This window comes from Coloeus monedula (genome assembly GCF_965178545.1).
Source record: "Coloeus monedula genome assembly, chromosome: 10".
In the NCBI taxonomy this organism is placed as follows: Eukaryota; Metazoa; Chordata; class Aves; order Passeriformes; family Corvidae; genus Coloeus; species Coloeus monedula.
Window position 1 is genome coordinate 2,745,732 of NC_138790.1, and position 20,231 is coordinate 2,765,962.

At 45.5% G+C, this 20,231-nt stretch overlaps 2 protein-coding genes across 7 annotated transcripts; both read left to right on the top strand.

The window, feature by feature from the left end:
* Nucleotides 1-960: 960 nt before the first annotated feature.
* On the top strand, nucleotides 961-5,064 carry WDR53 (WD repeat domain 53). Its single transcript, XM_082288368.1, has 2 exons — nucleotides 961-1,452; nucleotides 3,925-5,064. Exons 1-2 carry the CDS (start codon nucleotides 976-978, stop codon nucleotides 4,510-4,512), a joined length of 1,065 nt encoding a protein of 354 aa, XP_082144494.1. The 5' UTR covers nucleotides 961-975; the 3' UTR covers nucleotides 4,513-5,064.
* Nucleotides 5,065-6,113: 1,049 nt separating this feature from the next.
* On the top strand, nucleotides 6,114-19,447 carry RNF168 (ring finger protein 168). 6 transcript variants are annotated; one of them, XM_082288141.1, is made up of 10 exons: nucleotides 6,114-6,258; nucleotides 10,665-10,808; nucleotides 11,017-11,274; nucleotides 11,580-11,650; nucleotides 12,202-12,545; nucleotides 13,605-13,681; nucleotides 14,822-14,998; nucleotides 15,666-15,790; nucleotides 16,073-16,160; nucleotides 16,656-19,447. In XM_082288141.1, the coding sequence occupies exons 5-10, from the start codon at nucleotides 12,245-12,247 to the stop codon at nucleotides 17,718-17,720; spliced, it is 1,833 nt and encodes a 610-aa protein (XP_082144267.1). In that variant the 5' UTR covers nucleotides 6,114-6,258; nucleotides 10,665-10,808; nucleotides 11,017-11,274; nucleotides 11,580-11,650; nucleotides 12,202-12,244; the 3' UTR covers nucleotides 17,721-19,447. The 6 variants fall into 6 exon arrangements, with proteins under 6 accessions (XP_082144267.1, XP_082144265.1, XP_082144264.1 ...); XM_082288139.1 differs by having other exon boundaries at nucleotides 11,062-11,274; nucleotides 11,580-11,691; XM_082288138.1 differs by having other exon boundaries at nucleotides 11,062-11,274.
* The last annotated feature ends 784 nt before the right edge of the window (nucleotides 19,448-20,231 follow it).

Sequence of the window (20,231 nt, forward strand, 5' to 3'; positions counted from 1 at the left end):
AGGGGAGCTAAGGTGAGAGCTGAGGCCCCCGGGCCTCCCGAACCCCACCCCCCCCCGGGACGGCCCCGGCAGCGCCGCGCCCCGCGGGCCGGGCCGGGGGGCGGCCCCAGCACCGGGCTCTGCCGGGGCGGGGGGCGGTGGGACCCAGCTGCCGCAGGGCCCGGGGGTTGGCAGGGAACGACTCACCTCGGGCCCCCGGGGAGCGGCGGCCGCGAATCTGCCCCGACGCGAGCTGCGGGGAAGGTATCGGCCCTCTCTGTAGTGTTATTTAATCGCCAAGACTGAAGTTCCTCTAGTGGAATGAATGGGCTCTGGCTGCTCTTTAGATCTGGGTCTACAAAAGTCACATGGAAAACATAACATGGTAAAAAAAAAAAAAAAAAGAAGAAGAAAGGTAAAAACACCAGAAACAACCCGTTTATTGCCTAATAGTTAAATAAATTCACGGACCTTAGGACAGCGAAGCGGCTGCAGGGCTTTCACACAAACCCCATGTGCCTCTCTCCTTTGCCCCGCAGCGTCCCAGTCCCTCCAACACTTCTGTGCTGCCTTTTTTCGCCCTTCACTTAATTTTCTGCTGATGTGCTTCCCTAAGCAGTGCTGTGACGCAGGCAGCTGTGGGCAGTCACGCCTGGGAAGGTTAAGCTTGGTAAGCGCCATGGGTGTGCTCTGAGAGCCAATTAAATGTGTTGCAACCTGTTTTAAATTAGTAATTCTTCTTTAAAAGAGACTCACTGTGTCATTTAGGTTGGAAAAGACCGGCTAGCGCTGTGGTTGTGCCTGGTGTCTTTGCTGTTTGAGCGAAAGCTCCGTTTGGGTACTGAGCTGTCCTGAGGTGCTTGTTTTAACTGGACACTGGAGTTTCAAGTAGTTTGCAGGATGCTCTTGTTCCTTGATAAGTTTCTGCTGTAATGAGGCCAACAACCACCTCAGTTCAGGAGTTGTTTTTGTTCGTTTCAGGGGTGTCCCTGAAGCATGGCAGTCAAGTGGAGTGGTGGACATTCCTCCTCTGTACTGTGCCTGAACGTGAGCGCAGAAGGGCTGGTGGCCTCCGGCGCGGAGCGGGGCGAGCTGGCGCTCTGGGATGGGGGAGGCTCGCCGGTGGCTCAGCTGCGGCTCCCGCAGGCGGAGGACGTGACCTCGGTGGTGTTCTCCGCCCGGCGCCCCAGCACGCTGTACACATCCCACGGAGAAACCATCAGCGTGCTGGATGTCCGATCCCTCCAGGAGCCCCTGGAGCGCTTCCACGTGAACGAGGAGGAGATCAACTGCCTCTCAGTGAACGACACCGACAGCTTCCTGGCCGCGGCAGATGACTCGGGGGCGATAAAGGTTTTGGACTTGGAAAGCAAGAAAGTCAGCCGGTCCTTGAGGCACTCCAACATCTGCTCGTCTGTTGCCTTCCGACCTCAGCGGCCTCAAAGCCTGGTTTCCTGTGGACTGGACATGCAGGTGATTTGCATACGTATGCACAGCTATTAATGAAGTGAAACAGTAATTACCCACCTGTGTAGTGAGGTGCCCACAGACTTTCACCGAGTGTGAAGGTGCTCAGCCTGCAGTCACCGGAAAACTCCCTCACTATACTGAAGTAGTTTTGGCCCGAAAACTAAGTGTTGAGGCTGTTGGTGCCATGTTCTACTGAGCAGCTTCTGCCCCTGTTTTTATCTTCCTTAACATTTATAATTCAAAAGTGAGCAGGGTGGGGGGAAATCAGAATATGCTGCAGAGCTCACTCATGCCATATTAGCTCTTTGTTGGACTGAGGAAAACCAGCAGCTGTCCCTAGGGATCAGTTGTGGCTGCAGACGAGATGGAAAGGATGGTGAGGACAAGGCACAGTGCTCGAGGCAGGCAGGTAGGGCAGTATCTTTCCAAATGGAATGTATCACTGTGAGGACAAGTGATTTGTATAATTTATCCTTTGTTCTGTTGATATCTTGGAAGCATGAAATGTTCTTTGCCTTTTACACTTCTCTATCCTCATCAAGAGGAAACTTTGTCTTTTGTGTTCTGAGAAGAGCCATGCTGGGAGTTAAGTCCAGAGCTGGCCACCCAGAACAGATATTTTTCAGTAATTTCTTTCCCGTGGTTGAGGTCTGACCACATTCCTGGTTTAGCCTGATTTGAAAACTGTCACTTCTCAAAGGTTTCTGTGGTTCGTGTGACAGCGTTGAGCAGTTTCACCCTGTGTTCTTGAAACCAAAGTACATCTCACACCCATTAGAGCAAATACACGCTGATAGTTAGTATAAACTGTATTTTTCTGTGTTAAAGCCATGATAATAGAGCCTTTCTGGGAGGAGTAAACACTCAGTACCTCAGCTAGCTTAATTCTGGCCCCTAAAATGCAGATACACAAGCTTGTGGCTGTAAACTTCTTAACAGAATTGGAAACGTTTATGTATAGCTAAGTACAAGTGAGATGATTATTTTTTGTGACGTTTTAGTATTAGTTTCATTTATTGTAGCTCAGCAAGTTGGTTTTTAGGTGAAAGTCAATATCCCAAAACGGGATTTCGTTAGTGTGTTTTTGTACAGTGAAAAGAGCATCATTCTGCATTGAGGCTGCATTTAAGATACATCATTTCCCTAAGGGGAGCTTAGCTGCAGAACTCTGAAGCCCTGTGCTGCACCATGCCTTTGGACAAGAGGTGAGCTCTACGAGCATCAAAACATGTTCTGGGCTTGTCAAGCCCTCTGGGAAGCCGTGGCTGAGGAGAATTGAAATTTAGGTTGCTGGAGTTCTTTCAGGAGTTCTGATGAAGCAGGGAAAATGCCATGAGGACAGAAAATACTTAGTTTGCATAAAACTTGTCAGCAGTTGATGGATTCATCAGGCTCTTGTGTCTGTGATGAAAACAGGACTATTTTCTGTAAGCATAACCCAGCCCCTCTGATTTACAGTAAATCACAGTTGTTGTGGAAGTAGTTTTAGTGCAGCAGCAACAGCAGACACTGAAACAGGAAAGTGACAGAAAATGTATTTCAGATGTCTTATTGTGATTTGGATTCCAGAAATGCAGTGCCAGGCTCTTTTGTGAACTAAATTTAAAGACTCCTGTACTTCTTATTGGTGATTGCTACTGAAGGAATATTTTTATTAATAACAAATTGAAGCTTAGCTTTATTAAGTTAACAGTACACCAGTGTTGCATTAGACTGACTTGTGCTTTTTGATCTGTTGGCCTTGGGAATGCTCATTGTCAATTCAGATCCAACAAAAGTCTTGAGAGAATTATTTTTAATTGGTATAAATCTGTAATGCTTGAACTGCTGTACAAGAGACACAGGATTCTTCACTGGGGGCTTGGAGGTGGGCTGGCATTGGAAGACCAAGTCTAAAAGCACGACCTGCCCCATCTCAGCAGGTAAAGCATGCCCTACTCCATTGCACAAACCAGATCTACTCATTGGATATAAAAATAAATACAAATATGCCTGTTTAAAAACAACAGCCTCAACTACTGTTTGACTTTTGCTGTCCTGTTTTTCAGACACATTCTTGGAAGTGACTATTTTAGGCCAAGTAGCAGAGACGGAAATCCAGAATGATAATGATCTCTATTCACTCCTAGCATTTCCGTGTCCCTCCTTCTAAAAAATTGATGTGCAGTACATCATGATTATTACTGCTGAGATGAAGGCAAAAGCTTTTAGAGCAGTGTTTGCATCCCTTTCATGGTCTAAAGGTCTGAGTCATTGACTGCAGAGTATGGTGGTTGGGGTTTGGAAAGCAGGCCAGAAAGATTTGCTACATTTATTAGGGCAACTTTAACCTCACCACACACCTTACACCTCTTGGAGTCGTGCACAGCCTTTGCTCTGCTAGGGCAAGAAGTGTGGCTGTCTGTTTTTAGTACTAAAGGTCCGATTTTATGTAAAACACAGAAATTATTGATTCATCCTGTGGTTTTTTTCCAGGTGATGCTGTGGAACCTGCAGAAAGCTCGCCCCTTGTGGACCACAAACCTGCAGGAGTGTGACATGGAGGAAGAGAGCCCGCAGTCAGCCGGGCAGCTCTTCAACCCGCCGCTCGCACATTCCCTGTCCGTCGCCTCCTGCGGCAACATCTTCGGCTGCGGAGCTCAAGACGGTAAAGTCAGAATATTCCGAGTCACTGGTGTCAGGTTTGAACGTGAGCTGGACTTCCAGGCTCACAGCTTGGGAGTCTCACAGGTGCTCTTTATGCCAGAGGCATACTGGTTGTTGTCTGGAGGAAACGACGGGAAAGTCTTGCTCTGGGATGTCAGCAGCAGCGTCGGAAAGCAGCAGAAAAGTCCAGCAAAGTCTCTGCACAGGAGGAAGGCCCAAGCAGCTGCTTCCAGTGGAAAAGATGGGAAGCTCAGCAAAGTGGCCTCAAATGAACACGCTGGAGTTGTGCCAAAGCTCACCATTGAGCACGGAGAGAAGGTGAACTGGCTCTCGTGTGCAGAGATCAAAGGCTCCAGGAGAGTGTTGGTTGCTGACCAGACCAGCTCTGTATCAGCCTATTCATTGCCAGAACCTTAAGGCACCCAGCTGTTTACAGAAATCTGAGGGACAAAACCACTTCTTGGAGCCAGTTGCATCCACTGACAGTGAACTGGACAGTGAACCCCTCTGGGTCCCTGGCAAGGGGAAGGGATTTGCTGTGCACTCGTGATGTCCCTGGCCTTGTGCTGGTTCTTTCTGGCTGTCGTGTTCACAGCCACTGTCTCTTGCAGGGTTGGCAGTTTGCTGCTTGAATTTAAGTGAAACGGGTCTCTCTATTTAGGGGTAACATTAGTTCATGACTAAGCGGACATAATTAAGGGTGGAGGAGGAAATTAGTGCTAAGGAGACACCCACAATGCTAAGTGAGGCTGCTGAACAGTAGCAGGGCTGTCACTGGCCCAGCTCTATGTGGTTTGGGCTGTTGCAGTACTCACTGTGGCTTTTCCCATGAAGCTGTGTCCCAGCTGGCTTAAACTGGTCATAGCAGAATCTGGTTTTCATTACTCTGTCAGCAGCTGCATAGACTAGAGATGCATCAATTAACAAGTAATCAAATGAGTTTCCCTGTGGTTGCCAACTGTATTTTTTCACTGCAGCCAAGGAAGGAGCAGGGGAACTGGTACACCTGTTTGCTGGGTCAGTTGTCAGTTGTGTATCCCAGGGAAAAAGAGCTATTACACGTGTCTTAATAAATGCTTTCTCTCTCGCTGCTCCCTTGTCCTTAGACTCGCTCTAATAGTGCCAAACTCACACAAAACTGTGTCAAAAAGTGTATTGTACCCCCATCACAGGGGGAATACGAAGGGCTGAAGGCACAGCTTCTCCTTACCCAAATACTTCCTGTCTTCCCAAAGCTATGAAACACAGTGAGCAGAACTTGGCTTGCTAGAAGCTTCCCTTCACTTGCAGACTGAAGGTAGGAAGACCTAAGTGGCAGTGCACGTTCAGTTCATGCTGGATTTCCCATAAAGTGGGCAAATAATTTTAAAAAAAGAAATTTTTCCCAGGCTGTCCTTAACCTGTAACAGAACTGAATTCCTGGTGCTGGCTGAGGACTTGCTGCACTGACAGGGGGTTTGTGCTGCTGTGTTTCACCAGATGGACTGTTACCAGACCCATATTATTATGGAAAAATTTACAGCTCTTTTTTTTTACATACCCAGCTCCGGAAAATCATTATCCGGTTGTGCTGCCTCTCTCCACCCTTTGTGGAAGAGATTCCAACTGTCTTGGTTTTGCTCAAAGCAGCTCCCTGCAACCAAACACAACTCATTCTCATCCAAATCAGATATTACCTTCGTACCTTTTTAATTAAAAAAACCAAAGGCAATCTGCTTGTACAGCCTTTCCCAGCAGGAGACTTTGGCCCAAGACATGATCTGGTGGGCGCAACAGCAAATTGAAGCCAAAACACAGAAAAAAAAAAAAAAGTAGGAAAGTGTAGTTATTCCCTTTTGTGCTACCTGTGAATTAATTTATTTATGAAGAGAAAGGACCAGTGGGGCAGAGGAAGGGGTCGGGTCAGACTGTGTGGTTCAGTGTGTGATATGTCCATGAACGTGTGTTGGTGCATCCATGACCTATATTTGGATACACAGGCTATAAAAAGCCTCAGAACAAACAACCTCCTGCAGGACTCGGATCCCCTGTCCCTGCTGTTGCTGCTGGCTTCAGGAGACAGGAGCAAGCCCCACTCCAGCTTTTATTTCTTCTGTTGGTGTTCTCCAGGAGGATGGCGAAAGCCAGCATCTCCCTGCGCTCCCTGAATGAGACACTGAACAGGTCCTGCCGGGGCTGGGCTCACACCGCGCGAAGGGACGGGCAGGGCGCGGAGGGCTGGGGCATGGGACACCACACCAGACAATCCCTGAGCACAGCAAACCTGTGCTTCCTTGCAAACTTCGTGGGCAACAGGGTTTAAATAGGCATTGTGTGTATACAGGGAGGGAGCAGTTCATGAGTAGGGTTAATCTCTCCTTCACTCACTGGGGAGGAAAGAGGGACAGAGCTGTCAGCTCCATGGTGGTGTTCATTCCATGGCTGCCATCCTGGCTGTTTGCTGCAGGATTTGGGCAGTTGCTCCATCACCCATAGCCTGCAGCTGCATGAAGTGTCACCAGGCAATGAGGGCACTTGGTCTGTTCAGCCTGGAGGAGACTGAGGGGAGACCTCATTGCGGTTTACGACTTTCTCATGAGGGAGGGAGGAGAGGCAGACACTGATCTCTGCGGACAGGACCCAAGGGAATGGCCTGAAGTTGTGCCAGGGGAGGTTTAGATTGGGTACTAGAAAAAGGTTCTTCCCCCAGAGGGTGGCTGGGCACTGAACAGGACAGTGGTCACAGCACCAAACCTGTCAGAGCTAAAGAAGCATTTGGACAATGCTCTCAGGTACAGGGTGGGATTGCTGGGGTGTCTGCGCAGCGCCAGGAGTTGGATCCTTGTGGATCCCTTCCAACTCAGCATATTCTGTGATTCTGTGAAATTCGGGCTTGCTGTTCCAATTGGAGATTTGAGGTGAACTTCTGATTTTCAGACCATGCCTCAGTCTGGAGGGTTCGAAGATAGGGAGTAAGTGGTTATCATTAGCAAAAAGAAAACCAAAAATGGACCTTTCTTATAAGTTTAAGGAAAGCAAATCATCATCACTGGGGAATCAGGACATAGGTGACGCTGATTCACCCTCCATTTCCAAAGCCTGCACTTGGCAGGTTCACAGACTTCCTGTAAAATAATCCAGCCTCAGCTGCCCCTGCTGGCACTGCTTGGTGCTCGGCTGTGCAGCAGCAGGCACCAGTGGTGCTGGCTCAGAGCAGATATAAAGATATGAGCATGAATCTTCAGGAAAAAGAGTCAAAAAAGGGTCTGAAATTCTCAGCAGTTAGAGACAGGCAGGATATTGTCCCCACTCTGTGGATTTTCACATCTGGATTTTCATGTTACTGTGAGGGTGGGGAGGCCCTGGCACAGGGTGCCCAGAGAAGCTGTGGCTGCCCCTGGATCCCTGGAAGTGTCCAAGGCCAGGTTGGACAGGGCTTGGAGCAACCTGGGCTAGTGGAAGGTGTCCCTGCCCATGGCAGGGGGTGGAATGAGGTGGACTTAAATGTCCCTTCCAACCCCAACCATTCTGGGACTCTATGATATGTTACCTTTACAGGCAAACTGTGCAAACAGTGTCAAGACATTTTAAAGTCAAATCAGGTGGCATACATACTACTGTGGTTTACTTGCAGTAAAAATAATCCCTATCACAGCTGATGGGATGCAGTACTTCTGCTTAGGAAATGAATGATTATGTGTTGACTAACAGCTGACAGACTTGGAAAGAAACTGCTCCTCTTGTCGAGATACTGTGGATACTGTTGGTTTACCTACAGCCTTTATGACTCTGATTCACACAGTGGTGAACACAAAAGTAGCTTTTGGAGACCTGACCAGAGGGAAAAATAATGGAACCACTCCTGAAAGAAAAAAAGTGAAAATTAATTCAGTGGGAAGCTGCTTGAAGAAGTGTGTGTCTAACGTACCATGGAGTGAGTGAATGGGGAGAGCTTGGAGAAGTGTGGGGTGCTGCACTGGTCCAGAAAACAAAACCCACGTGACAGCTCTAAAATTTCATTTTCCGTAAATGCCTGAATAGCAGAAATAAGGTTTCACATAGAACCACACTTCCAGAGAAGTGGGAATGCTGGAGCTTCTACTGCATGGCTTCCAAGTAAGTTCTGTGTGCTAACAAGAGGGGAATTTTAGAAGCTTGCTGGTAAAGAATGGGGATGTGGTTTGTGCGTACGCTAGTCAGAGTTAGAGGTCACTGACTTAGTGGTAACTTCACTTACACTAAAAGAAAAAGTGTTCAGAGGTCATGATGGAAATGAAAGCAGGAGGTTTAATCCATTCTTCCCCTTTTCATTCCAAACTTAGATGAAGAGGCAGCAGCACTCAGTTTATCAGAACTCAGTAACAGCTGTGGGAGATCAGTTATGGATCTACTGTGGTATAACTGAACAGACATTTTTAGATCCAAAATTAGCAAATGCTGAAATGTTTGTTGCAGGTACTTAAAAATACAGGAGATTAATTTATGGACAGGCAATCACAAAAATGCTTGAGAGACAAAACTGGTCAAATAGCAAAGCGTTGGACTGAATGCTGCTGGGAAACTACTGCTGCACTGAGAGTAGCATTAGTGATGGGCTCTTGGATAACTTTACTCTTACTTGTAGAGAAGGAAGTTGGAAATTGGGCCATGAGGAAGCTTATTTACCATGCTGCAAACCACGAAGCAATTCATCAGCAAGGTCACTCATTATCTGACAACCCAGCTCTGAAACTCATTCAACAGCAAACCCCAACTCACCTCACCTCAGTTTCTGCACTTGCTCTCCCTGTGCTGACAGATTCGATCCAATTATGACACATCAATCCTTCCAATTCGTCGGGAACTCCCTACATTTGTACATGACACCATCTTAATTTTCCAATTAAAGTTCTATTTTAGTCCCAAAATTCTCGCTGAAGCAAGAGGAGTCCCACCGCAGTAAGACGAGCTTTCACCAGGCTGCAGAGGAAGCCTCGTAGCCTCAGGAAACAACAGAAAATCGTTAGACAAAGGATGTGCACAAAGCGGTCAGACAATGAATTAAGGTCGGGGATGCTTAGTAAAATATGCCGCTGTTGATGTCTTTTTATTTTCTCCTCATTCAGGTCAGCTGCAGACAGAATGCAAAGTAGGGTTTGGTTTGGAGAAGGGGGAAGGAGGAGTAGAGGCAGGCAGGGAGAGGGAGGAGCTGCTGATAGGAAAAAATGGCATTTTTGGTCCGTCTCTTATAACATCAGGCTTTAAAATATTGTGGGATATGTGTCAAAGAACGGAAAAATGTTTGAAGAGTTTTGTTTTGTTTGGGCTTTTTATTTTTTAATGACACCACCTGAAAGCTGCTGTGTATTTTATCCTTAGAAAAAGTTTAGTCAAAGATATACACGTAGTAGGGCCACAACAAACAAGGCAAAGACATGAATGGAGTGTTTAGCACAGGTAGGTCACAATTCAGAACTCAATTCCCTAAACATTAAAACAATACAATAATAATAATAATAATAACAGAAGCAGTGGAGTGAACTAGGGATGAAAAAAGAGAAGAAAAATATGCAGGGTCTTCTCTGTAATACTATTTGCTGATGGTGTAGTTATTGTTAGCTGATACAGCCTGCAGTTCTGCCAGTAAAATAAAAAGAAAAATCACCAAAACTTCTGTAAGGAGTAGGTGATGTTCTGCTAGTAAATCGCTACTGAGTACATAGTGCTGAGATAGTTGTTCAGTATTTACGAAGGAACTTTGAATTATTTATATTAGCTTTGAGATCCTCAGGATTCTCAAGAACATGCCTTGATGTCAATCAGATAACTGAGGAAAATGTGGAGAAAACTGTCTTTACAAAAACCACCCAAAGTGAGAGAAGCCCAGAACACCCTGTATCTCCAAGAAAGAGAGAGATGGGTAAAAACATAAATACTTGCATTCCCTTGTATCTTGCCTCAACACAGCAAGTTCTTTTAAACCAGGCAGTTTTCTTCAGCAAAAAAGGAGTAGCTTAAAACTCAAAACCTCATCCTTATAATTTACAATTTTAAACAAGGAAAAATACAACAGGTACCAAATAATGAAAAAGCAGTTAATAAATACAAGCTATGAAGCAGTTTTTATTAAAGTTGTTCCATGGAAGGACACTCCTATTAAAGGGAAAACCAGAGCAGGATGAACTGCTAGGAGAGAAAAACACTGCCGGTGGCTTATTATTTGCCTAATTTTTGACCAGAGGAGTAACGAGAAGTTCTGCTCAGTGTTAAATGAAAATGGTTCAAAAGACCATAACATTACAAATAAAAGCATAAATCACCTCAAAATGTGTTAGAGAAAAACCTGTGACACTAATAATGCACAGCTGAGAGCTGCAGATAAACCTACATGCTGGCTTTGCAGCTGTGTTTGGAGTTTGTAAGATCTCTGCACCAGAAAAGGGCCAAAAAACGTGGGATGTGACAAAACCCCTTGACTTTTAGTGGTGTTTGTTCTCACAAAGCTTGGGAGGACCCTCAGAACGGGGTCTGGAGCTGTTCACACTGCAACGTCACGGCAGAGAGCCCCAGATCCTTCCGAAATTCCCTTACTCTTCTTTTCCATCGCCCAGAGTAGAAAGCAGGCTGCTGTCCCTGGAGGCTCGGTTCGCACAGCTGGACTCCAGCCTGCAGACCCTGGCGCAGGAGTTTGACCTGCAGGCGGAGATGCTGGAGGAGGACCTGAGGCGGGACATGCCCTGGGCTCCTGCGGCCAGGTGAGCACGGCCAGGGACCAAAGCCAGCGACCAAACCCCGGCTCCAAGCCCGGCCTGCGGCACTACCGGGGACGGGGCAGCCGCGGCTTCTCAGGGCAGCCTGTGCCAGCGCCTCACCACCCTCACAGGGAAGGATTTGTTCCTAACATCCCACCTAACCCTGCCCTCTGACTGTGGGAAGCCATTCCTGCTCGTCCTATCACAACAGGCGAGCCTCCCTTCCCCCTGAGGGCCCGCGGCCTCTGTCTCCCAGCAGCCTCGGCGGACCAGGTGGAAGAGGAGAAGGAGGAGATAGAAGAAGGGGAGGAGAAGAAGGAGGAGGAGGAGGAGGAAGGAGAAGAGGAGAAGGAGGAGAAAAAGGAGGAGGAGGCGGAGCCCTCAGCCGGGCGGCGGGAACGGCCCCTCAGTGAGGGGCGGAGCGGGGCCGCCATTGCGGGAGCCGCGGCCTTTCCTGGGCACCGGAGTGGTGGGTGCCGAGTCCTCGCTGGGACCCCCTCAGGGGCTGGGGGTGACGGGGGCCGGGGGGGAACGAGGGGTCCCTTTTCGCTGGGCGCCGACGTGCTGGGGGTTATTTTTTGTCAATAAAAATAGCGGAAATAATAAAACCCGCCTTAACGTGTATTTGTCTCCATGGCGAGTTCTCTGTGAGGAATGGCAGCTTTTCTTTCAAGGGCCTCCTGTCTCTGAAGCTGCCTGTTTAAGAAGCTTGTAACTTAAAAATCAGTGGGTTTCCTCTTTTGTTACGTGTGTCTTTTGTTTTCTCTCCCACAGTATTGCTGGGTCAAGTGGAAAAACCGTGTGAGGAGACAGATGACCCCCACAGTTTCAAGTCATACAGGAAGGTGCTGGAGTCTTAATTCTTAATTTATCTTAAGAAAAAAAGGTATTTTAGCTTTATAGTCCTAGCTTAAGCGAGCGAATGAATGAGAAAGAAGCTGCTCTTCTCTGATATATTTCACATTCAGAATGTGCTGGAAGCAAGCTTGTGCCGAAAGCAGCTCTCAAAGGATGTGGATATACTGAAAAAATGAGTGAATGGAAGGTTGAAGTAACTGGAATAACATATGCAGCATATCATGGATAGGGAGTGGTGGGAGGAGAGGGGAGTAACAGAAGTGGCTGGAAGAACTCTCACCTTCTTTTCCCCCCTCTCCTTACCACCTCCTTGCTATCCCCAAAGCACCTGTTACAGTAGGAAAACCTGGCAGTTTTTCCGTGACTTCTGTAAAGATCTGGTTCTTTCTCAGGAATCTCTCAGGTCCTGAGCAAAAGCAACCACTTAAGCAGGCTTCTAAATCCACGAATGTTTTCTTAAAGTAGCTGTAAAACATTTTGTATTTTCCTTTTCTTTTTACTTCCCATAAGGAACATAAATGTTTCTTTTTGCTTTCAGGCCCTGATGTTGTCCTAGTGCTGTTCCTGTAGCTCAAGTCAATATGTCGACGAAATCCAAGGCCCCGCTTTCCTTGTCCGACTGCCTCTGCCAGATTTGCATGGAGATCTTTGTGGAGCCTGTCACGCTGCCATGCAGCCATACCCTCTGTAATTCCTGCTTCCAGATGACAGTGGAAAAGGCCAGTCTTTGTTGCCCCTTTTGTAGGCGTCGAGTCTCTTCCTGGGCACGGTACAATACCCGCAGAAATACTCTTATCAACTGGGAGCTCTGGGAGAAGATTCAGAAGAATTACCCGGAGGCATGCGAGCGGAGGATTAACGGGCAGGATTTGGATGAGGAGAGTAAGTGAAATGTCTCTTGTCCTGGGATGTCTCTGCTTTGCCATGGTAATTACTGTGGGTGGACTTCAGATGTTGGGAAATACGGAGCTGTGGGTAGGCAGCTGTGAGACAGAGCTCTCCTGCAAAAGGGGCAGGGAAGAGGTGGGCAATGCCTTTTTGATTTGCAGTACAGAGGATGGAAATTACATTGTCTGGTCATTTCAGTGGGTATTTGTTTATGCCTTTGGTGCAAGGTATTGGTGTGTGGCTGCCTAGCCTTGTTCATTGCTCATTTGCAGCTGTAGCATGTGCAAGCAGAGTGTTTGAGTCTGTGGGTGTGTTTCTTTATTGCTGTCAAGTAGATGAAGTGATTAAAAGATTTTTAGGTGTTAATTAGTTTGGTTGAAATTCCAGGGGTTCAGTCAACGGAGGAATCTCTGAGCTGAAAATTGTGGTGTCAGAGAGAAAGAAGTGAAATCTGATTAATTTTTGAAGAAGGATTTTGGGGTTTATTATGTTGCAAGCTCCCTTGGGGGAGGTTTTTGATTGGTTGGCTGTAGGGCAATTTGTTCCACTTGCAGTGTGCTGAGGTCTTTTTAATAAAAAAGAGTGAAAGACACAAGTTATGGTCAATGTACCAACAGAGAATGAACGAGGGAATGGTTTGGGACCTTAAAGATCATCCCATTCCACCTCCCTGCCATGGGCAGGGACACCTTCCACTGGACCAGGATGCTCCAAGCTCCATCTGGCCTGGCTTTGGATGCTTCCAGGGATGAGGCAGCCACAGCTTCTCTGGGCAGCTTGTTCCATTGTATTTGCTTTATATACAGTGCTTGGAAAACACCGCCTGTTCCTGCCACTGTAACACTGTGCTTTTCTGCTGTGTAAACTTTGTTCCTTGGTATTTTTTGCTTTATTCTTTCCTTTTTTTAATCACAGCGCTTGATTTAAGTCAAATCATTTCCATGACAGGGTATGGAGTTAAAATCCTTTGTTGTTGTTAAAATCCTTTGTGGTTGACTGTCATGACTTTGTGTTTGTTGACTTTGTTTTTTTCTTCTCCTTCCTCTTGCTTAGTCTGTGTCCCCAAGCCACAGCACCAGCTGAGCAAGCCTGGGGAGCTGAGGCAGGAATATGAAGCAGAGATTAGTAAGGTAAGTCTAAAAATACATTTAAAAAGCATAAATGGTTAGTATCCAGTTATTTGAATTGTTCCCACAAACAGCTGTAATGTTATTTAATAATAAAGATACTTAAAAGGGCACTGCACCTGCAAGAACCTACAGGTCACTCCTGAATCATGAATTAAATTGATGGGAGGGATTTCTTTGTATTTGACATGAGGTGACATTTCTCAGGTTTTCTTGATCTATAACCTCCTACCTCACCTCTCGGTCAATGTACATGAAAGCAGCAAATGTAGAAATTTGGAACTGTTTGGGCTTTGGGTTTATTTTTGCTGCCTTGATTTCCCTCCAAGTAAGAGGCTGCAATTAGATAACCTTCAGTAATGAACATACAGGATTTTCTTTCTTTGTTCACTCTGTTCCCTGTGCTCATTTGAAAATCAGAAAAGATTTTAAAGAATTCCCAATTTTGCCTATTTAAGGATCCTTCTTCCAATTCAGACATAGTAGTATTAAGATTTAGAGTTGGCAAATATATGAGAATGCACCTTTCCCTGAGAGCCCCTTGCTGGTGGTGACAGGAGCACATGCAGCAGAGGACTGGGGGGAATTTCCAAAAAAAGCTTTATTCTTGAATTACTTTGCTGTCCTCGTGGAGTTGCTGGTAACTGATCTCTCAGCACATGTCTGCTGTAAGGAAGGCAGATTTAAAATTCTTGGCCTGCTGCTTTGGGTTTTGTGTGTTTCAAGAGAGCAGGACTTCTAGAAGGGAGATGTGCTGTCTTTGGGATATATAATGATGAAAGCAGGTTGAGCAAATGCTGTGGAATAGCTGGCATTCAGCCTTAGAAAGAATTCTAATCCCAATTTCTCTGTAGATCCGTGTATTTGGAGATCTTAGTTTTTGTTACTAACACTAACGGAGTTTAGCCTTGCAGCTGAGCAAGGTTAATGGTATAATCTTACAGAAACCAAAAGGTTTGTCACTGTGGTCAAACCCAAGGCTGTACACACAATATCCATGTGATTCTTACACCTTTGAGACTCGTGCAATGAAATACTGCTGTATTTTTGTGAACAGTTAAGGAGTGTCAGCTGAGAGGTTCTGGTGTAAAGTGTGGTCCTGCAGTAGTAACCAGGTGGATTTTTTTAAAACATCTGGTTTAGGTGGAGGCAGAAAGGCGAGCACACGAACAGGAGGAGAACAAGGCGAGTGAGGAGTACATCCAGCGGCTGCTGGCAGAGGAGGAGGAGGAGCACAGGTTGGCAGAAGAGAGACGGAAGGAGATGGAAAAGCAGCTGAAGCAAGATGAAGAGCTGGCCTGGCAGCTCAGTAACAGTCTGGTGAGTTAGCATCGAGGGGGACAGCAGCAAATGTCAGTATAGTGCAAGCAACTTGGATTTCTAAGAGCAAATGTTAAAATTTGGAATAATGTAAATTTATTTTAGTTGTAGTTGGAAGCTGTCATCAACCCCCCAAGTACTTTAAAGCCTTGATTGACCATTAATTTCTGAAAAACCAGTGGGAGGGTGAAGCCTGTGTAATACACACTTGAAATCCAGCATGTGTACTGCATGTTTTCATTGTGAAACATTTTAAAACATTGATTTTCTGCTGTATGCTTCCTTTTCCTCATAATTTTAAAAATGCTTCTTTGGAAGAAATGAGTATCTGTAACCTGTACTGGAAGAAAGGAACGTACAGGAAATATGTACCTTACCTTTTGGAGGTTTTTTTGTTTGATTAATTTGTTTTGGTTAGTTGAATTTTTGCTGCCTAGTGATGAAACCTGTGTACTTATTTGAGCAAAGCCTCCTGTCCCTCAGTGCTAGATCCAGGAAGGTGTATGGAACAGGGAACATGTGTTTTTCCATAACCACCCATTACAGTTCTAGAATTCTTTGGACAAAAGTAACTAATTCTGCAGCAAAACCAAAGTAGTTCCCTGAGGTTTCTGCAGTTTGTGTTGTGTTTTGTTTTACCTAATGCTGTTTTTACTTGTCATGGAAGAATGAGGATTCCGAGGGACACGTGCTCGGCAGCCCGTCACCAGCACACAGCCTCTCCCTTCAGACATCCCCACTGAACTCGGGCAAGGCAAAGAACAAACCAAGCAACTCTGGAGACATTCAGAAGTAAGGCATTCAGCCAAGTGTTTCTTCTTTAATTATTGGCCTGTTTCAGTGTCCCTCTGCTCCATTTGCTTCTTGGGAATGCTGTCAGCCATCTTCCCTAGATAACTGGGGACAAATGTGAAGTGTTGAAGGTTAAAATCTTGCCTCAAAAGAGGAGAAGGGAAACACTTGCCCTTGTTGTTTTTTGTTTGTCAGAATGAACCTGAAGATCTTGAGTAATGCAAAGGACTGATAGTTCAGGGACAAAATGTTTAAAGGGGTATCCTTTTTTTTCCTTTTAAGGTATCTGTCTCCAAAGAATTATGGTATGTTGGGATCAGCATCGTTCTCTAGTACCACAGGAGGAGGCAGGAGCAACTCTGTCTCTGCGGTAACTGGAATCATTCTGTTATAAATCTCAAAGTTAGTCATTATTGGGATATTTTCCCCTTGCCTGTAGGATTCCAGTGCTCTATTCCCCTTGCACATCAGCACTGGGCAGGTTATGCTGCCCTTATTAAGCTTCCCAGTTCTGGAGCCTACTGGAAGAGGATGTACCCTGATTTACATCATTCTGTGGCTGTCTGTCTCATCATTCCTGTGACACCTCTGAAGAAGATGAGCAGGCCTGCACAGCTGGTCTGAGTCACTGATAAGAGGAAAATGCTGCAGTTGTGGTTTCAGTCCTTTAGCTGGCCTGCTGCAGTTATTTTAAGTATTTTCATTATTATTAAACAGTTAAGTATTTTTTAAAAAGAGAAGTATCTGAGTTGCTATCCCAGAGCACTCAGGGGCAATGCAGCCATGAGAAGTGAATTTGGTATTTATTCACACCCATGGGCTTTTGATAAATTTACTTTATTAATGGTGTTTCCCTTTCCTTCAGGAGACCAACAGCAATGAAGGCAGCAGTTCTGTGCTGCAGGATGAGCAAGAAGAAATGCCAACCCTGTCTCCACAGCTGACCAGTGTAAATAAAGATTCCGGTGCTAAGGATTCATTTTTGGAATCATGCATGAACTATTTCAGTGCCTCAGCTTCAGGTGAAACTGCCACTGTCAAGCAGGAAAAAACACCAGGACCAAGTAGTTTAGAAGATGGAGTTCCAGATGCACTTCATGGGACCATAGAAGGGGAGGGGTCTAGAACAGTTCTTCCTACATCCAAAGAAGATGATGGAATTGAGTCAGACAGTGGCAATTTAACAGATGTCCAAAGGATAAACCTTGAAAAGTCTGATGAAACTTGTACCTCTGTTGAGTTAGGGATGAACTGTGTGATGTCTGACAGCCAGACTGCATTGCATGATCTGGGGAAAGAGGCTGGACACTCAGATGTAGAGACACCAGAGAGGCCACAAAACTCTAAGGAGGTTCCCAAAAGGAAGTTACTGGAGGCCCCAGCTGATGTCACGATTGACTTGGGCATTCTTGATAAGAGGAGAAGAACCTTTTCAGAAAGTGTAGAAGACCAAGGAGAGCAGATGAGTGATTTTAACTTGCAAACACAAAGAGCCTTTGAGCAGCAGTTCTATGAAAGGCGCAGGCAGGAGGAGCAGGACAGGCTTCTGGCTCTGCAGCTACAGAAGGAGCTCAACAAGGAGGAAAGGACACTTAACCGACAGAAGGGCTCTCCAGATGAGTATCTTCTTCGCACCAAGCCACCTCTGTCTGTGAAAGACTCTCCTGCCAGAAAAGGAAGTTCCAAGGTGGCAAAAGACTCAAAGGGATCAAAAACACAGGCTGAAACCAATCACCACAAGACTCGGAAAGGTTCCTGCAATGAAAACTGGCAGTCCCCTGCCAGGGTCCGGGTGAAATCCCCCAGCGTCAAGGAAGGAAAGGTTTTGAATTGTGTGGTTAATACCAGTGACACAAATGATATTTGTTCACTGCCTAAGAACAAGCAAAAGACAATCCTGCAGATGTTTAAAAGCCCTGTCGCAGAGTAGATCAGCAGAGCCATGGACATGTGGTGGAGTGGGAATGGTAACTGGAGTGGGAATGTGGTGATGTTCTCCTGTGTTAGGCAAAGCTTCCCTAAGCAGTTCTGAGTTGTTGCTTTGGAGTGGAACCACTTTGGGCAGCGGTGCTCTGAGTTCTGAGAAGTTTTAGTAACATACACCCCCAGAATGTAATATTTTTTAATTGTGCTTTTCTTGAATATTGTTTTCTAGCACTTGCAGCGCTTCTTGCAGGACTCGGAGCATTTCTTATTTTCTAGCTTGCATTTACATGGTTTGGAGTGTGAATACTGGTAGTGTTGAAAAACAAGGATAACTGATGGTCTGATCATAAAATGAGAATCTGAAGCCTTTAATGGAAAAGATGCACATTCTGTGGAGGAAACAAGTGAAAAATGAGTCTGTATTCCCAGCTGGCTTTCAGCTGCAAGGTTGAAGCTTCCCTCAGCACAACCACTGTTCTGTAAATTGAAGCATGTTGCTGGAATTTAGGCTGTTTCTGGAATTGCATTGTTTGCACACCCATTAACACGAGTGTAACCAGCCAGCCACTCTTTGCCTCTCGTATGCTAACCCCTCCCTCAGACAAAGAGGAAAGAAACTGGTCATTCTCCACTGCCAAAGCCAAGGGTCTTTCATGGATGCCAAGGCTGTGGGCTCCCATTCACCTCTATTCAGAGAGATCCCTCCTGCAGATCCCATTTTCCCTGTTGTTAAGAACAAGAGACTTTTGTTTTCTTATTGTTAATGTTCTGCAACTTTACTCTTGTACAACTGTTACTGTATTTAATGCTGTTTAATTTTCATACTCAAACTGGTTTGAGTATGATTACAGCAATAGTCCAGAAGTCAGTTATGATGGAGAAAGTTAAAACAAAAGGAAAAAAGCAACTGACAACTGGAGTTGTCAGTAATGACATAACTGTAATTAGAGGTTCACATAACTGCCCTGCCTGGCTGTAACTGTTCCCCTCCCTTTTTAGAGGCACTACCAAATACTGTTCCTGTTGGGTTTAAAACTAAAATAACTCAAAAAATTTTATAATTTAGACGTGGAGGTGCTGAGGCCTGTAGGAGGTTGAGGCTGGTCCAGAGGCAACCAGATCCTACTATGCAGAGGAAGTTTTCCTGCTAATTGTTTCATCTGTTGTTTTATGAAGCCGTATTTTGGCTTTTCTTTGCTTCTTCAGAGCTACTTTTGCACTGTCTGTATTTGAAATAGAGCCAAGTGCCAGCTGCAGTGCTGAAGGGTGTGTGCTAGTCACCAAAGTCAGCAAATGTTTGAGTTTTGTCCATTTTTGGAACCCCATTGGTGAATTTAATTCTTTTCTGGGAAATTCCTAACAGACTTGTTTCTTCATCATCATCTTCTGACGGTTTAAGTTTTAAAAAAACAAATTTTATGGAAAGCATGACCAGCACACTGAGCAAAAAATATTAATTGTTGGGGTTTTCTTTTTCCCTGAAGCCTGCGTGTCTCTATCATTGTTGGGCTTCTCACAAATAAATGTTCTGTTCAGAGATGTTTTTTGAGACAGTTACAGCAGGTGACCAGTGGCAAATCCTTCGATTTTTCTTCTGCTGCCTCGGCCATTGTTCTGGAAGCCTTCCTTCAATATGGATCTGTTTTTCTTTAATCCTTACCACAGTTGGGATTATTTTCTGTTTTACCCATGACATCAAAAAAAATTAATTAAAGTTTTTTTTAAGGCAGAGCTAATGTCTGTTTCCATCCTGGTGACCTTCAGCCTTTCCAGTCAGGGTAAGCCTGTAAAAAACAAACTCATTTTTCAAAGCAGATGAGGAGAGTGTTTATTTGCTGCCAAAACTCTTTATGCCTGAGAGACAGCTTTGGTACCTGGGGACTCCCCATGAATTAATTCCAGATGTTAAAGGGGTAGGGGAAGTGTTAAGGGGGAAGAGGGTGAGGGAGAAGGGACCGTTTCCCTTTCTGGCAGCACTGTGCCTTGTGCAAGTGGCATGAAATCACATCCCAGTACATGGATTGCTGCATTTCACACCAGCCTCATTCCCTTTTCCTCCACAAGCTGTTCCATGGATTCTTCTTCCTTTCAGTGTGTGACTGTGTCCCTCTTTTATGTAAGACTTGAGACATGCACTGAACTAACCCCAGTTGGGAGTTCAGTAAGGAGGGTGCTTGCACAGACTTACTCCCTTAACAGCAGTGGCAAATCCTGCTGCTGAGATTCCACTGAAAATCACAACAAAAATTACAAAACCTGCCATTTCAAAGGTTGAGATAGCTCATAAGTGTTTTCTGGGGTGTGTGTATCTACACCGGAGGGTGTGTTAAAGGATTTGGGGGATATTTGTGTTTTTCCATCTCGCTGAATGTTGTCTGTGTCAGAAGGGCCTTTTACATAAGAATTGTTATTGTTTTTAAACAGAATGCAAAAAAGCAGGACTAAAAATTGATTGTTAGATAAAACCCAAACTTAACTGCAAAGTGTACAAAACCTGTCACCTACAGCAGCAGCC

Coding starts and splice junctions, on each gene's coding strand:
- WDR53 (XM_082288368.1), top strand. CDS start 976: ATGGCAGTCAAGTGGAGTGGTGGACATTCCTCCTCTGTACTGTGCCTG. Junction 1,453..3,924: donor CCTGTGGACTGGACATGCAG/GTGATTTGCATA, acceptor GTTTTTTTCCAG/GTGATGCTGTGGAACCTGCA.
- RNF168 (XM_082288141.1), top strand. CDS start 12,245: ATGTCGACGAAATCCAAGGCCCCGCTTTCCTTGTCCGACTGCCTCTGC. Junction 15,791..16,072: donor AACTCTGGAGACATTCAGAA/GTAAGGCATTCA, acceptor TTTCCTTTTAAG/GTATCTGTCTCCAAAGAATT. Junction 16,161..16,655: donor GGAGCAACTCTGTCTCTGCG/GTAACTGGAATC, acceptor CCTTTCCTTCAG/GAGACCAACAGCAATGAAGG.